Source organism: Vidua chalybeata, chromosome Z (genome assembly GCF_026979565.1).
Source record: "Vidua chalybeata isolate OUT-0048 chromosome Z, bVidCha1 merged haplotype, whole genome shotgun sequence".
In the NCBI taxonomy this organism is placed as follows: domain Eukaryota; kingdom Metazoa; phylum Chordata; class Aves; order Passeriformes; family Viduidae; genus Vidua; species Vidua chalybeata.
The window spans coordinates 16,371,677-16,390,244 of NC_071570.1; the positions used below are offsets into that span (position 1 = coordinate 16,371,677).

At 42.1% G+C, this 18,568-nt stretch overlaps 1 protein-coding gene across 4 annotated transcripts in view; it reads left to right on the forward strand.

The window, feature by feature from the left end:
* Window positions 1-10,328: 10,328 nt before the first annotated feature.
* MLLT3 (MLLT3 super elongation complex subunit) overlaps window positions 10,329-18,568 on the forward strand; it is a 120,180-nt gene continuing 111,940 nt past the window's right edge. For 2 of the 4 annotated variants that reach the window (XM_053932360.1, XM_053932361.1), the window contains exons 1-2: window positions 10,330-10,536; window positions 11,035-11,215. In XM_053932360.1, coding sequence (XP_053788335.1) covers window positions 10,525-10,536; window positions 11,035-11,215 — 193 coding nt within the window. In that variant the 5' untranslated portion in view covers window positions 10,330-10,524. Of the gene's footprint in view, window positions 10,537-11,034; window positions 11,216-18,568 lie in introns of all 4 variants that reach the window. The other 2 variants (XM_053932362.1, XM_053932359.1) reach the window with 2 other exon arrangements.

Genomic DNA, 18,568 nt, shown 5'->3' on the forward strand with positions numbered 1-18,568 from the left:
CTATGGTCTCAATCTGTTTTAGTAACATATTTTTCTATGCTGGTATCTTCCTGCTGGTATGCAGGAAGAAAGCAGAGAATATCTCTTAAAGGACATACTTAAATTTACAGATACTGCTTTTGACTGCCTTTCAACTTGCAAGGCTTATAGAGCCTGGCTGTGAAACTGAGGTATGTTTTCTGTAGTGGTCTGAAGTGGTGTCCCCAGCTTTCAAGGTCTTCCATTAAAGTAGGGGAAATACTTGGGGGTTCTGAAGGTAGCATCAGTGTCAAAGTTATAACTGGGTTTGATTCCAAGCAGCTCATATCTGCTGCAGATTATGCTGAAAAATGCTTTCCCTAGAAAATTTTTGAAATCAGTTTTCCCTTTTGAAAGAAATTTGACATCTTTTGGAGATGTCTCCAACACAATTTCCTGCTGGTCTTAATGTGGCCTGTTATATAAAAAATAATAAAAATATAATTCAGCTAGCTTGTATTGGGCTACCAAATAGGATTACCACCCTCCAGTTTGTGTGACAAGAGTCCTTGAAAAGGTCAGCAAATCTGTGAAAACTGCCCTGTTCTCTGGCTTGTGAATTTTCTTCCAGGAAAAAAACTAGGCAGGAGTCCTTGTCTCCAGTTACATCTTTTCTAGGATATTCTAAGTTGTTTTATTATGGGACAATCTAATCCTGGGAGGGGTTATGCATGGTAATGCTCTCCAAGAAATGCCAGAAGGTTCTCTTGGCAGCATTTATAATGTGTTGTGAGGTCTTCCAGTGAAGGTTACTGTGCAAATGAGAATCATACAGTAATAGCATTGATAATGGCCTAATCTGCATATCTCATTTCTTACATGGAATTTTATCCAAACCAGAAAGCAATTCTGGCTTCAATCATGAAGCAGAGGAGTAAGAAGAGTTCCAGTTAAGAATATATTGCAGAAATCAATAGCAGCAAAGCCTACCACTATTGAAATATATTTATTTTAAATCTCTTGTGCCTGATAATTAAATATGATTTTAGCAAATGGACCTGCCTAGTCAGCTGTGTCTTTAGCCATTATAACTAAGAAGGCTTATCTAAAATGCGTTCAACTTTCAATGCAGCTGCTTTTGCTCCAAACAGTAGTCAGCTATGAAAGGCCATCACTACACCCCTGCAGAGCTTCCATGGACTTCAATGCAAATCCAGTGTGAGGGCAGAACTGAGAAAAAAGTCCCTGATTTGTATCCTCACAGGCTATTGAGATGAATTGTTGCATGCTGGGTTGGTTCAGTTAGGGGTTTTAATAAAAGTTAGTCGGTTCTATGTACCCCCATTTTCCCCTCAAAATGGTTCACTCCGAGTCACTTATCACTGGAGCTCTCCCATGTCAGTATTGTAGCCACCCCCTGTTCATTCCTGAAAGTTCTGTGACAGTCACCCCATCCTTGTATTCCTATTTGTCCCGGAACCCTGTACTCACCCCTGTTATGTTCCCGTAGGCTGCCGTGGTCCACATCACTCCCCTGTTGCCTGTCCCCATTGGGTGAGGGGGGCTCCCGCCCCTGTCTGCCCGCCCCCTATTTACCCCTGTGCCTTCTTTGTGCCGGCGCCATCTTGACCATGCGCGCCCCAGGGGATGCCGCCCCAGCCACCGCAGCGGCCACGCAGGAAATAAAACATTCTCCAGCAACGCAGGACAAGGTGTGCCTTCCTCGTCCCTTTGTCTCCTCTCAGTGCTCGGCTGCTAAACCAGCAGATCCACGCAGAGGCTCAGCCTTAGAGCTCCGCACACGCGGCAGCCCCGGTCTCTCCAAAGGGCAGCACTAGCTGAGCTTCTGAGCTGCCCGGGACCGGGGCGAGAAAAACTGAAGCCGCAATGAATAAGAATGGAAATTGCAGGGAGAACTCTGCAACTCACAAGATTAGGCTTGAAGTGCCATATTGAACTTTATCCTGTAGGAGTTCATAGATAAAATCTCTCTTTTTATTAGCGCAAGCAAGGCCTGTGGCATTTTTTGACTCCCTGTACAGCACTTGCTATACTGAAGGGTAATTGCGTCTGCGTGTTACTTTTCCCGGCCCTGGTCGGCTCCTGAGCTCTGACTTGGGCGCCTCGACTTCTTGTTGGGGTTGGTGCTGGCCGCTACTTCCAGGCGCTTCTGTGGCTGTGCTCCAGGGTGGGCTGGCCATGTGTTGCTGTCAGCGTGAGGGAAGGAGACGAAGAGGCAGGGAATTTGTCCAAATCCGTCCGCGTGGCGGCTGGATGCTTTATTGGTCGCGGGAGCTGCAATGGAGAAGCCGCAGCCGCTCCCAACATCACGTGGACAGATCTGGCCCTGAGGTTGGGGAGCTGCGGAAGGATATAGGGGTGGGACAGGGGAGGACGGGAGCTCTCCGCCCAATGAACACAGACACCGTGGTGGTGACATTGCCACAACGGCCAATGGGGACATGACGGGGCGGACATGGGGCTTCGGGGCAAGTGGGACAGAGAGAATGAGGTGACGGACACGGAATTCCTGGGGCCAGACAGGGGAGTGGTCACAGGAGTGGCAGGGGAGAAGACCCAATGGCCAGCAGCCTGGGGCTAACTTCCATGGCGGGGGTAACACGGGATACATGAGGATACATGGAACCGGTAAGCTAACAAAGACCAGAACCCCAAATCTGAACCTAAAACCCAGGATGCAACAGGTAATGTAGAAAGTTTGAGGCATATTTCTGGCAAAGATAATTGTTGGACTGTTTCAGTTTCCCATTGATTGTATTGAGTGGCAGAGAGTTTTTAAAGAGATAGAAGAATTTTTGGCATCAATTCTCACTCTCAAGCTCATAGATCCTACAAAACCCTTTAATTTATATGTTCATGAATGAAAATTAATAGCTAGTGGAGTGATAACACTGAAATTAGGACCATATGTTCATGAATGAAAATTAATAGCTAGTGGAGTGATAACACTGAAATTAGAGACTGGTTTCATATTACTCTGTACAACTAGATCTGATTTTATTAAATCAGTGGCAACTACAGTTAGAATATTAGAAAGAAGTCACCCCCTTGTTGTGGAATACACTGTAACAAATTTATGTCCCACACAAGGCAGAAATACTTTTGAAACAGTACACAGCTCAAACCTTATTGCCACAATGTGCATGCGAGTACAAATGGATCCTTCTAGTGCTGGATAATGTAACTTTGAAAACGTACAGCGGGGCCAAACATCCCTAGTATTAGTGGGTGATGAACACTTCAGGTACACTACATGCAGATGTAACTGATGTTCCTTTGCAAAATCCAGATGTAACTTTGTAGGTGGTTCATCTTCATACTCTCAAGGACAACAATGAATGAGATACACTGTGAACAGTCAAAGATGAGTAATAGAAGCTGAGAACCTCACTAGACTCCAAAATAACAAACTGCATTCTACTTTCATTTACATGACACAGCGCAGCAAAACCTAAGGAGGATTCAAGGAATGAAGTTAAGGATGTGATTTAGATTGTTTTATGCCTCCATTTTTTCTCTTTAAATGAACATTAGCTAATGTCACAAAACTGCAAGAAGACTGCTCAGGAGTGATTAAAATAGATGAGTATTACAATTGTTGTCACTGAGAGTAACAAGACTATTCATTTGTTTAGATTTACTCAGCATGTGTTTGCAAGTTGTTGTGTGACTTTAGCAAGATCAAGGAAGGGATCATCCCCTTACTGGTGAGGCTGCACCTTGAATCCTGTTTTCAGTTTTGGGCCCCTCCTTCACTACAGGACAGACATGGTGCTGGAGCAGGAGAGCAAAGCTGCTGGAGGGTCTGGAGGACAAAATACACAAGTAGCACTTGAGGGAGCTGGGGTTGTTTAACCTGGAGACAATGAGCCTGAGGGGAGAATGAACTTTCTAGAACTCCCCTGAAAGACTTGCAAGACTCCTGGCATCCATTTTCATAAAAATCATTGTGCCTTTTTACCTTAGTCTCTCAAGGATTTCCTTGAGGTGGGGATGCAAGGGTAGAACATTGATGAGTGATGTGATGGGAAACCATTGCTCTTGTGCTCTGTTTATATATACATATATAGTATTTATTTTTTACATACACACAGACACACACACACACACTTATATATTTGTATGTATTTGCAGTCTGAAGCAGGTAAAATGTATAGTTTTGATTGGTTTAAAATATGCTGTCTGAGGAACAGATAAATCGAGAATGGTTGAGGCAGCAGAGCATTGAAACTGGAAATGGCAGTAAATCAGGATAGCATGCTTTTTGCATTTTTATCTTTTGGAGAGCTGGGACGTTTTTACTGGAAATTGTAAATATATGTAGAAGTGTCTGGAATTGATGACACATGATGATGAAAAGTATTCTGATAGGAAATTCATTGTTCATTGAGGGGTGCCTGCCATTAGGAAAAGTACTAGTAAAATCTATTGAATTCAGTGGACCACACAGAGCTTATATGGAAGGGCATCTGAATCATGAATGGCAAGTCAGAATACACAGGCTGCAGATTCACCAATCCCCTTCTAGCATCCAGCAAAACATGTCCACCCATCTTAATTCTGTTTTGTTCACTTCTATGACTTCATAAAAATTACTTCTGGCTTCCTTACTATGCTGTGATTACTGGCTGACTTTCATATGTTGAGCAATCATGCTTTACAGCATTCTCATATGTGAAAGTTGCTATTTCTGATTCATATGATTTTTGTTTAGATTTCTGAAATGTGCCTATCAAGGTCCTAAGGCCATACTTCTGAAAATATGTATGTAATATATTCCTTAAACTTTGCAATGTTCTCTCAAATGCCACCTCTGTAAAATAATTTTTATTGATCGTTGAACTACCTGTGTACTTTAGTTTCTCTGTACTCCAATACAACTTTTGCGTACATGCTTTTTTCTATTTCTTATTTTTTTCTTTTTTTTTCAGGGCCAAACTTTCTTCTCACTGTGTTTAACTGCTTTCAACCTTCATGCCTTATCTGTTTTTTTCTTGGTTAAATAATTTAGCTAGTCTCTTGATTTCAATTTGCCATCCATAAAGTTGGAGTAAAACTACTTTCTGAATCAGTGAGAGCATAATCATGCATTCATTAAAGATGAGGACAGATAAGACCCAGTGGCTATATGAGTACTTATCACTGATTTAAAAATCTGTTTTTCACTAGGAGTTTTTCACCAAAGTAATGTTAAGCCATTTCAGATTCTCACTCATTTTCTAGTGATATTGTGAATAAAGAAGATTTTGCTGGTTTATGGCTCTCAAAATGAAAGTGTGAGGATAGTGTAGTCTTGTACCTTTCTGATACTCTTGTAATGAAGCTATAGAATAAAATAAGTATTCTATGACCAGGACATGGTGGTCATCTTATGTATAAATTCCTGAATTCGATAATGGTCAACTTATAGTGGTAACTAATGGTAACTAATAGTGGTCTATTGGGTTTGCAGGGCCAGATTTTTGGTAGTGGGGGCTGCAGGGATTGCTCTTGCGAGAAGCTCCTGCAAGCTCCCTCTATGCTTGGTAGAGCCAAAGCCAGCCAGCTTCAAGATGGACATGCCACTGGCCAAGATCAGGCTAATTAAAAATGGTGGTAACATCTTTGTGATAACAGATTTAAGGAAAGTAGAAGCCCTTGTGCAGATATAATTGCAGCCAGGGAAGAGCCAAGTGAGAACCTGTGAGAGGAACAACTCTGCAGACACCAAGGTCAGTGCAGAAGGAGGGACAGGAGGTGCTCCAGCAGTGCTGGAGCTGGGATTCCCACTGAGATTCCCCTGCAGCCCGTGGTGCAGACCATGGTGAAGCAGCTGCAGCCCATGGAGGATCACAGGGATGCAGAGATCCACTGGTGGAGGAGACCCACACTGGAGCAAGGGGATGCCTGAGAGGAGGCTGGGACCCCATGGGAGGCCTGTGCTGGAGCAGGCTCCTGGCAGGGACCTGCAGACCTGGGGAGAGAGGAGCCCACACCAGATCAGACTTCCTGGGAGGACTTGTGACTGATCCCATGGGGGACCCAGGCTGGAGCAGCCTGTCCTTGAAGGAGGGCACCCCATGGAAGAGTGACCCACTCTTCCAGCAGCAGTTTGTGGAGGACTTAGCCATGGGATGGACTCACATTGGAGAAGTTCATGGAGAACTGTCTCCTGTGGGAGGCACCCCACACTGGAGCAGGGGAAGGAGTCTCCTTCCTGAGCAGTGGGAGAAACAGCGTGTGATGAACCGATCATAACCCCCATTCCCTGTCTCCATGCACTGCTGGGGGGAAGGAGGTAGAGCTGGGAAGGAGGGAGGGGTGGGAATAAGGTGTTTTTAAGGTGTTTAAAGGTGTCTCATTATCCTGCTCTGATTTTTTTAGTAATAAATTCAGTTAATATCTCTAAATCAAGCCTGTTTTGCCCATGACAGTATTTAATGAGTAGTCTCTCTCTATCCCTATCTCAACCCATGAACCCTTTGTTGTATTTTCTCCCTCCTGTCCAGCTGCAGAGGAGAGTGAGAGAGACTTTGGTGAGTGCCTGGCATACAGACAGGGCCAATCCACAACAGTGTTTTTGGTGCCATGACTTGGATTCAAATCTAGGTTGCTGCCACCACAAGAACCTGATGCAGAGTGAAGATGGTCACATAATTGCTTTATACTTGACTGATTGCTAATAGGGTGATTTCCTGTCAGGCCAGGAATTGAGAAAACTGATTTCAGTAAAGTTACTCCCTAATATCTCCTTTGCACATGTGATCAGACTGTCCTGGCTATGGCTGGGGAAATCCAAAACAAGTTCTCTGAATTTTGTCATTACACAGCTGTAAACAGAGTACAGAATTTGACTTTATTTCTCTGACTAAAAGGAGCATTTCCCCTAGGCGCACCACCATTGTGAGGAAATAAACCCCTAAATACTTCCTTGTAGGTCTTTCAACAAGACTTTTCCACTTTTGATGAATTTCCTTATGTGTCCCTAGAGATTACAAAAAAAAAAAAAAAAGGAAATTAACCTTTTATACTGTAATATTGTGCATAGCCAAGCCCCCTTTTTGCATTTATCTTCTGTTGTTATTACTATGTCCCTCTGAGGTGACCAGTGGTGACTTATAAACTGTTTTATATTGTTTTCTAAATCATGCAGCCCTTGGTCTTCCAGATCTTTTCTTTTGGTAATGGGGTTTATATGTTTCTATCTAAAGTGCTAATTTTCCATTTGATATGCGGTTAGAAATTAACAAGGCAATAAAACCTCAAAACAGGCACACATTTGGCTCAGGCTGCTTGGCATTTGTTCATCCTATGTAGCTAACCAAAGAAAGCCAATCCAGACATAGTATTCTGCCATTAGGTCCTGGCAGCCGGAGTGGCATTAGAAAGAAACTTAGACATATTCCTTGTTGCATGTGTAAGATCAGCTGTAGGCTTATTTTAACTTCTTGGCTCTGGTTCGGGACATTGTAATCAATATCTGGTTTGGATCAAGATTGGCTATGATTTTTTTATATTGTCTGCATAAGAAAAAATCTCAAATATAGAAAAATTCAGACTGATGATACATTTAAAAGGCACTGTGGTTTCATTTATAGCCAGTAATCAGCTTTTTCAGTTCACTGCCTTTTTTGAAATATTTGAAAACAAGGCCTATTTAAGAGTCAGACTTGGGTCACAAAATTTAAGCTTCAAATAGAAATTTAAAACAGCTGTGTTTAAAATATTGTAGACAATTAAATGTATCCAAATGAGCTGGGAAACAGTCTTCTTTTTTGTGGCATAAGATATATCTGCCTTGTGTAGGAAAACAATACAGAAAGGCAGCATTTCCTTTCAGTCCTGTGTGGAATCACCAACAGTACAGCTATGAAATACAGCTCCTGTTAGGTCAGATGTAATGCTGCACTGACACATCTACACTCTATTTCAGCTGTATACTGAGCAGAAATGTTGACTTGTGTTCCATGCAAGTCAGGGATCTGGGATCTATGCATCATGTGTCACAGCTTGATGCAGGTATGACCGAAGACATCTGAACATAGGAACTGGTGCCTTTCAGGAAGTCTACAATTGCATCAGTTATTTCAGCACATATAAAAAGTGCAAGCATTTTTAGCATTGCAGGAGTTAATTACATGAACATTCAGGTTGTTAAAGACCTCTAAGAACATAACTTACATGTCTTTTATTTTCCAGCAGCTGAATAATTATTCCCTGGTAAACTTTGTTTAAGCAGTACTGTACAGAACTTGTAGAAAATTGCCTTCACCTTTATAACTCTGTAGTTCTTTAAGCCAGTGTCTTTGCACATTCATATGCACATAATTACATCCATCTGCTATAATGAGATCAAAGAATGTTTATTTTAACTGTTAATCCAAAATGAAGTCAATAGTTGCACCAGTTTGTCACTTAAAAGCTAGAGATTGTTCTTTGATTCTGCTCCTGTCAGCCAAAGATTATATTTGGAATTAATTAAATTTTTAGATGTTTAAAATCATAGCTGTAATTGCATTTCAACCCCTTCAGCTTGAATACAAAAGCTGTGTTTGGGGTTTTTTGTTGTTTAAACATCAACATTGCTTCACAACTGACAAACAGTAAATAACTTCCTTTTCCAAATTTGAACATGAATCAGCAGATGTTTCTGAGTAATGATTACTCAACCAGTCTCAGTTAAGTTAGCTTAAAAGACACTCAAAATGAATGAAGTTAGGTAATAGAAGCATTTCCACCGTGACACTGGTATGTGTTATAGGAAAACAGCTTGTAGTGATTCAGTCCCATTTTAAGTCAAGAGGATAAATAATTTTGTGCAAATACATAAGAAATAAGTCAGTATAGAAGGACTCCAGAAGACAATCCAGCTCCATTCCTTCCAGTAGCATTCCAAACTAGGAAGATGATGCTCTGTTCAGATGAGTCCTGACAGCTGGAAGCATACCACAGGTGGTGGTCCATCCTCTCTGCCCTTGCACGCATAGTCCTTATTCAAGAACAAAGTTCTAAACTTGCCAGAATCAGCTTTGGTGCATTTATGGACTCAGCAGGAGTTCTTATATTTGTTGGCTAATAACCTTCTAATAAGGTTATTAGAAGATATGTGACATTTCAGATATGCACATCAGGATTTTAAAACATGGATATTCATATATGTTTTAAATCATGTAACTTGTGGAATTTTTACAAATTTTATTCATCCTTTTAAATTCTTAGTACTGATTTTATCAATTAGAGCTTACAGCATCTTTAAGAAAAGGAAGATGCAGCTCAGTAGTTTCGAAGAAATTATTAAATCATGCTAAACTTTGGACAATGTGCGCTCATTTCCAAAATGAAAAAGGTAAGGCAGAAATCGTGGTCTTCTGGAGAGGTCAAATGAGGACATTAGCTCCAGGACTCGGCGCGCCACCTCTTGGTGACACCTGGAAGGCCCAGGAAGGGTGTTACATCTGTGTGCGGCATCTGCTCGCGGGAAGGATTGTTGTGATGTGTCCAGTCACTGGCTTATCACTGCCATTGTAAAGATTGTCAAAAATACAGTTATCGAAAGGACTGAATGAGTTTTCAGCGTGTGAAAAGTTACTACCGGCAATTTTTGACAATTTTATGGCTGTTGGAAAATAGTCATCTCACAAACATCAGCACCGTGATTTAGACAATCACAGTAAATCACTTAATCTCCACAGTGGCATGTTCCCGTGGCAGGAATCTCCCACGTTATCTCCCGTATACGGACGAGATACGGAACTGTTTGAGGCAGTAACCATGTTTCAGGAGTCTCTCAGCCCGTTACAGGTAGAAATAGCAGCTGGTGCAACAAACGCGTTAAAGAATCGCATTTGTTATTTCCTGCCTGCTGCGTGCCCATCATCACCTGCCGTCCCTGTGCAAGTCGGGCATTCCCTTGCTTTCCCCCTCTCTTTGCTTGTTCATCGGGGGCTTTTCGGAGAGGTTTATTGGTGTGGGGTGCGAGCAGCGGCTGTGGCGGAGCCGTCGCCAGGGCCCGGCCCCGCGAGCCGCGGCCAGCAGCGGGTCGGGTCGGGTCGGGTCGGGTCGGGTCGGGTCGGGTCGGGTCGGGTCGGGTCGGGTCGGGTCCCGCCGCCCCGAGCGCCGCCCGGGCCGCAACCTGTTACTTTAAGGGCGGGCGGGGCGGGGCCGCGCGGAGGAGATTGCGCACCATTGGCTGTCGCGCGGGGCCGGTGCCGCCCCTGGCACTTACTACTGTGTCCCTCAGTCTGTGTCAGGCAGGAGAGCGGTGCGCATGCGCGGCGGGCGCTGCGCTGGCCGGCGGGGTTGGGGCGAGCGCTGGGGCTGCTGCGCGCGGGGAGCGGGAGCGCGGGGAGCCGGAGCCGGAGCCGGAGCGGGAGCGCGGGGAGCCGGAGCCGCGAGCCAGAGCCGGCAGCCGCCACAGCCGGCTGGAGCAGCAAAACAGAGGATGCCTGCCTCCCGCTCGCCGCTTCTCTGCGCGCCCGCCATCTCCTCCACGTCCTCATGAATTAGGGCTGCGCGGTGGGGGTGGGGGACGGCAGCGAGCGCCCCGGCGAAACCGGCGCCCCAGGCATGGCCGGCTCGGTGAGTGAGTAGCGCGGGTCTCCTCCAGCCCTCCGCCCCGCGCTGCCCGGTGCCGCCGGGAAGGGGCTGGCGTGACCGGGAATTTCTCTTCGCGTGCGGTTTTCCCTGCCTCTCGCTGCTCCCGGCGGCGGCGCGGCGCGCGCACGCACTTGGGGAGAGCCTGGTCCTGCCGCCGCAGCGCGGGCAGCGAGCGCGGAGGCGCCGAGGGTAGGACGGAGCGTCCCTGTCAGCGGGCCCCGGATCACCTCCCCGCGCTCTCCCGGTGACACCGAGAGCTGTCCTACGCCCTCGCCTGTGGGGCCGTTTTTCTGTTGTTGCAGTGGTGCCTTGCTGGCTTTGGCAACTCTTCCCCCACCAAATCCTTTCTGCCGTGTTTATGGTACGGCTGTGTCCGTGTGTCCCCGTACTGCCCGCGATGGGTCCGGTTCCCCCCGGCCACCAACCCCGTCTCCGTTTGTTGGGGCGCTCACCGGCCGCTCCCCTGCTCTTCCCCCGCAGTGTGCCGTCCAGGTGAAGCTGGAGCTGGGGCACCGAGCCCAGGTCAGGAAGAAACCCACCGTGGAGGGCTTCACCCACGACTGGATGGTGTTTGTCCGAGGGCCTGAGCACAGCAACATTCAGCACTTTGTGGAGAAAGTCATTTTTCACCTGCACGAGAGCTTCCCCAGGCCGAAAAGAGGTAGTGGGGTCTCCCCTGGGATGAGCGCTTGGAGGCGGCCCGGAGCGGGCGCAGGCGGTGGGTCTGTGCCGGTCTCGGTGGAGAACAAAAGCGGTCGCCAGTGCGGTGGTGGGCTGCCGAGGCTCTCTCCCGCCGCTTGTAGGGCTGTCCGGGGTCAGGAGGGGCTTCACTCTGCCCCTTCATGCACTTGCCGCCGCGGGGACGTCCGCTCCCGGTTGCCTGTGGTCGCAAAGCTTGGTCCGGCCGTGGGTCTGGGTCCCGACTCCTTCTGGTCTCTCGGTGGTTGGTGGGACGGAGTTAGCTTCTGTCCCGGCGTAGGTCCTCACTGGCGATTTTTGCCCACGTGTTACTTCCTTCTGGCTGGTGTTGTTTTCTCCCGATGTCCTGTATAACTGGAAATAGGGATGCCTGTACATGTGTTACTGTTCCAATTTTGGTACTTGTGTTTGGATTCCTTCAACACCCTGCTTGTTCATCTCCTGGGTTTCATATTTTTGTGAGTACATAAAAAAAGTCTCAAAAGCTGCATTTGTGGTGCATACGTGGTGCATTTATACCCATACAAGTCTGGCTGGGAGACATGTAAGAAGCCTTTTGTTTTCAGGTCTGTCTCTGGAACATTTGCTTGTCTTGACTATTGTAGTGGGATTGGTTGAGGTAACAGTACAAATAAAAGAAGCGAGCCGGTTTATTTATCTATACAGACACAATGCTTAGGCATTATTTTTCATTTGATTTGTAATCTTTATTGGCATCTAGTACTTCTCCAGTTCCTTAGAACAACATCATCATAAATTGTGTCTGCTTGGAGCTAGTGGGGGATAAATTGAATGTTCATGGAGCAAAAGAGAGAAAAATTTTGAGTGTTGAGATAAAACAGCTTTGCTTTGTGGTAGGATAAAAACATATAGTTTGATTTAATATTTCGCCGTTGGAAAATACCAAGCTGTGACTTTTTTATATCAGTGACTTTGTTTTCTCTAAAATACTTTCCTTCTTTTAAGCATCAGAGTGTAAGAATTACATTATTTCAGCTTCAGAGTTTATCCTCTGAAGTACAGACTATTAATTCCCTTTTATTTTCCAGTGTAGATTTTGGATCTATTTAAATCTGTGCAGTACTACGCAAACAGTTTTCTGTGAATTGTATGAAATATTGCAGTATTATTGTTGAATTAAATTGCCCAGCTTGTCTTGTGAGTCTTCCTCTTGCTTTCCTCTCTTTCTTATGCAAAAAACATGACTTTAAGTCAGTCTAAATAGTTTGGCAGAAAAACTCCTGAGAACAGATCTAAGAAGCCTAAATAGCTGAGATAGTTATATTCATATTTAATGAATTAGATGATGTATCATTAAATCAGTGGTTAATACTTGAAGCCTGGTCTGCATAGAGGTTGTTGGTGGTCCTCTCTGCTTTTATTATCTCTGCTATATTTATTTACTTGCTGAAAACATGAATCTGCTTCCCAAATTTGGTTGCTAGATGTGATGTGGAGCTTGCTAATAAGAATATAGTTCAGGACTTTTGCAAGTGAGGGATACATCATTTGCTACTTGCTTTGTGTCTCCAGCTGCTGACTTCAGGTACACAGTCATTTAAGTAATGGTTTCAAAGTGTTTATTTTGGGGTTTTGTTTGTATGCATCATTTTCATGATGTGGCAACTGCTGGGAAGGGTGCCCTCTTGTATTAGCCTGGGAGGGGACTTGTACAGTGCTTGTACCTGCCTTGGATTGTAGGAGAACTCTGCAGCCACTCTCATTCAGCAGATTATAACCTAGATGGCAGGCACTCCATTCACTTCTGGGCTTTGTTTAGCCTCCTGGAACTACTGATACTGAAGAAATTTCAGGTCCATGAAATTACACCTGGGGAATGATCCATGTATGAATTACCTAGAATGTTTTCTGCTATTGTAAAGTGTTCAAAAGGATGGTGGGAATGTGTGCCTTGTAAGTGGGAGTAGTTTGTCTTTCTACTTTAGAAGTACTGTTAAAATTTTTGACAGAAGTATTCGAAGGTGTTTTTTTTTTTGGTCTCTGTAAATCAGTGCTACTAGTTTGGTTTTGGTGTTGCATATTTAATAGGAACGATATGTGTGTTTGAAGTGTTAGTCAAACGATCTGTTTTCACTTTGTCTGCAGTTATATACTTGATTATTTTAGTGTAGGATAATTTACCGTTTTGAGATACCCGGTAATTTCACAAACTTTTCCTGAGCCATGGGTTTAGCATGCTGAAATTAGATGTATAAGATTAATCAAAAGCAAGTACTAGTATACTGGCTAGTCATAATAACGCCTAGTTGTCTGATAAGTGTTCTTTTTATCTCTGCATTCATGATAAGAGTGGCTGCTCTGAGATGTATGCATGTTAGGAAGAATTTTAGTTCATTAGGTCTATCTGTAAAGCTCAATTTGAAAATAATGAACCAACATGCTAAGGTAGGTGTTATTAACTCATAAAGTATTTCTGTTACTAGATCACTTTTTACTAGGGACACAGTAATTCCAGCTACCAGGGGAGGCAGGGGAGATAAATTATTGCCAGGTCATTTGCTTTGCAAATTTATGAGAATAGCTGGATAAACTGTCAGTTTGGCAGCTACAACTATAGCTTTGCTTATCTGTTTATGCTAGAAATTTTGGAAATGCTAGATGTTGGCAGTGAGTTTGCAAAGGTGTGTCCAAGTGTTTGTTCTGCTAATAGTTGCTACAGAGCAAGCAGGGTCCTGTATCCCAAAGTTGCATTAGTTTTAAGGTGGCAACATTACTGGGGTGGTATTCAGTCACTGGAGTGCAGAGCAGGTTGGTTTGTGTGTGTTGGCAGGATGGAGGGGTGATGGTGACTGACAGGGGACAAAATGTAGATAAGCTTGAGTGACCTGATAAAATAGTATTCTTCATCTTTCAGTCTGTTGCACCTTAAAATCCTGAGCTTGAGACAATGGTTTTATTGCTTTCTGTTTGCCTTATGATAACTGAGTGCCTAAGTTTATCCTTGCATGGTGGAGCATACAGGAGTGTGCAGTGATTTGTCCTTTTTACTTCATCCCATTCAATGGCCTGCTCTGCCCAGTTTCACGGGGGGTGGCAACAGGACTGCTAGTTAAAGAGAGTGGAGTCATACCCAGACTCAATTTCAGATAGTATTTGCAAGACAAAAGCTCACTAGGATCATCATGTAATCACAAATGCTGCTATTTACAAATCTTTTCTGCTGATGTAAATTGGTTGAGAGAAGATACGGAGAATTTTTAAGATTCTGCCCTTATTTCAAAGTATGTGCTGCTTATATTTCATCATTCATGTGAAGAACATTGGCTTGTGTGTAGAAGTGAAGTATTTTAAAGTATGTCTGTGAAACAAGGTGTGTCATCAGATTGTGGTTAGTTTTGATCCACTGCTATATTACCTCTGAAAGAGGAGCTGTTGTTCTTGCATTGTAATCTGTCTCGTTAATTGCATGGATGCTAGGCAATGTAGAAATATTTTTATCTCCTTGCCCGGCAAATGCTTATGCTCTTCAACAGTTGCCTGGCTTGCTCTTTCTCTTACAGTATTTCAGTTGGATAAGGAAACATATATTTTATGTTTTGATGACTTGTAAGCACACCTCAAAAATGGCATTGGAACTAGTGGTTAAATTTCTGCTAATCAGTGGTATTTTTTGACAAACTAAATTTTTCAAATAAAAAAAAAAGGGTTGGCAGTATTTCTGTGCTAATAGCTTAGTCAAGTGAAAATGTTGGTTTGGTTACTGGAATGTAACTTTAAAAATGGGAGATGTTGCTTTTCTCTGTGGAGCTGAGAGCAATGCTGCTTAGTGCATCTCTTAGCTCGATAAATTTTACAATGATATAGCAAAGTGGTGGAAGTAAAGCTGCTTGATATTCTACAGAAAGGACTTGCTGCAGTTGTATTCTAGAAAGTTCACATTTCCAGCATTGGTTGTTTTCATTAAGGTAGTCTGTTAGTGCAGGATGAGATTTTAGTGAATCATAACAGTTTGAAATATATTTAGTTACTGTAAAAGATGCCTTTTCCTATTCTTGTTAAATTATTTTTCCTTTTCATGATTTTTAACTGCAAAAAACCAAAAAAAAAAACAAAAACAAAAAGAAAACAAAAAAAAAAACTCAAGAAACTTTTAGTGCTCTATTTAAAGTCAATGAGAGTCTTAACTCTATTAATTTTAGTGAACTGAGCGATGTGAGCATAGGGACCTATAAGCAGATTCTTCCCAGATGATTGAAGTTTTCCTTTCAGACCAGCTAGTGAAGGCAGACCATCAAGATTACTAAGCAGGCAACCAGTTTTATGATGTGTATTTTATTAGAATATTTAGCTACATTTGTAAGAACTTAGATCAGTTTTAGGTCAGTTTTCTTTGCTTTTTTCCCCCTCTTAAATTTGCCTGAGCCTAACCATCTAAGTATGATAGGTGCACAGGGATTTCTTTTTCATCAATCTAACAGATTCAGGTTTGATACTGCATCTTTTAGGCCAGTTATGGCTCTTAGCTGCAAAATGGTCACACGGAATGACTGATATGTAGTGAAGAATTTCATTTGTTTAACATGAAACTCTTCAGACTTAATTTTACTACCACTGAGTATGAAGGTGAATGGCTTCGAGAATGCATGTGTGGTTTTAGGTGCACTTTGTAATTCAGCCAATAGCAATTCAAAAGGACATTTTGCAGACTTAAAAGATATTGCAAAGTTTTTCAGTATAGGAAAGCTATCACATGTTATAGTTACATGAGTGACATCAGTAAATAATTGGTGGCTTTGATTTTAAGATACTATGTGCACAGAAAACCCAGTTTCTAATAAATAATTTCACCTCATTGGTATGACTCAAAAAATAATCACACTCAAAGCCAATATTTAGGCTTTATTTAGATGTATTGTGTAAAAAAACTGGGAAATAATAAGGCTGCTGCATCCTCCAGTGTCAAAAACTTTTCTAGTCTATTTGCATAATTTTTTAGCTGGTTTAGTTGTGTGAATTATGTGTTCAATATGTGCTTATTTTAATTTAATGGGAGGGATACTACTCCTAACTACATTTCTTCTCCCTGTAAGCATGTTTCTGCAAGGGTAAATGTTGATTTCTGCCTGAAACTACTGATCAATTCTGACTCTCTTAAACTGTAAAAGATGAATCTTGGTTATTTCACATTAAGTTAATTTGTATAGTGTTTAGTTGCTGAAACAGTTTTTTTAGTCTTAAGAAACTCTAGTTGCTTCTTACTAAAGCTAGGATATTAATATTTATTGATTGTAGCTCTTCTAGGTTTTAGATGGCAGGAAGTGTAGTGTCAGGGCTGTTGTACAAGAGATTTTTGGATAGCTGTAGAATACTACTTGCTTGAAGTAGAGAAAAACAGATGTGTAAGATCATATCTATCACTTTTTTTAGTAAGATGAGGGAGAAGCCTCAGTATTAAAACTGGAGTTAGTTAAATTTATTTAAGAAAATGAAAACAGGTGTGGTGTTCAATAATTATTGTTATGACTCTATTTACATCTGTACAGTTTTTATATGTAGAAAAATAAATGTGTGAAATGTTAAAACTTTATTATTTACAGTTACAGGTTAGGCAATATGAACTGCAGACATATTGTCTGCTAAGATTTAGTAAGTTGTAAAATGTTGGACATAAATTTGTTACTATTTTTTTTGGTGGTACGAAGGCTATTCTTTTAGCAATGTTGTGCAGTATGGTTAGGACTTGGTTTTTGTGTGTTTGGTTTGATTTTGGGGTTTTTCATTCAGGTTTCGGGGAGAAATGTTGAAGGGGATTAATCTGTCCTTTGTTCTAGTAGAATCTGTTAAAAAGACAACTTGATACATTCAGGTGGCAACCCGAATGTAGAGCTTGTTGATGATCCTTGCAATAACTGGGGAAAACACAGTTAATTTATACATGTTTAATCCAGAATTAAATCTATAGGCTGCTGAAGCTTGACTACATGAATTTTTGTGAGATTCTTGTGATGAACACCTGCAATTTTAAACCAACAGAATTTAGTTTGTAGGCAACCTTCCTTTTTCTTCCTGTCCTGGCAGTGATTGATAGACATATGTAAAGACAAAGGAAGAGTCAAATTCTGACAGTTATGTACATTTGCATGAAAATAATGATTTCTCATCTTGTCATAAAACACTTAGCTTGTAATTCAAGATGTTGTTTGCTTTTTGTATGATTTTTGCTTTTTTGATATGCCTTTTAGTATATAAAGGGCTGGAAGAACAGACTGCTGTATGAAATATTTGTATGCTTACTTAAATATACGTGTGGGAATTGATTTTAAAAATAAATCTATGCATGTCATTGGAGCTCTTATCAGTATCTTTGGCTTAATTCTCTCCCTTGCTTGCCAGGTATGGGCTGTATCACACTGTTAATCCTGCGCCAAACTCCTGCACTGACTCTGGCTTTCTAGAGGAGTACAGATTTGTTTCTTTGAGCTTCCTGGATGAGCTCAGTGGGTCTGTATGAGTTTGATTTTAAATTTTGTGCACACTGTGGTAACAAAGTCTTGACAGCTATAATGTCATCTAAAAGATAGATAAAATGTAATTTTTTTAAAATGCAATTCAGATATTCTGAGCAGCTGATGCTTACAAATTGCAATTGAATGACTGTAGTTACTTGTCCATAATTCTATGTAAAAAACCACATTGCTATACACAGTAGGATGTATGTATTTTTCATAGAGCATTTGGTCACAAAGGTAAATACTGGCATAGGAGTTTGTATTTTCAAATGTTTATGATAACGAAGTGAATTATTACATGTTACAAAGCAAAACGAGTAGAACTGAATGAGCAGTTGAAGTGGATTGATTTTGCTGATGATTCCTATGATATATTGTGGTTGGCAGTAAATCTAAATTTACTATTTGCAACTACTTTTCTAAGGCTTGTACAGAAGAATTCCACCTAGTTCAGTGGGATACTAATTGTTCTGCTTTTCCTAGATAGAAGTAATGTGAACATAACATACATCTTGAAATAGGGGTTGACAGACAAGGTGTAGGCTTATAGGGGAAATTGAGGGCTGTATATACTTAGTATATTTTCTTATACTTGTATACTTAGAGGAAGACAATATTTTACCTTTCGTATGCAAGCTTTAAAGGGCAAGTTATCCAAGAAGGAAAAGTGTGGAGATTCAGTGTAAACAGAGCTACTTTATGTAGCTAGCAATCATGTTTTTTTCCATCATCTGCGTGGAAAAATGGCAGGTCCAAAAATATTTGCAGTTTCTTGACGCAGCCTTTCTTGTAATGAATTTTGATTGATTGGTATTAAATGGGTAAGTGGAGTTTTAATTCCTCTT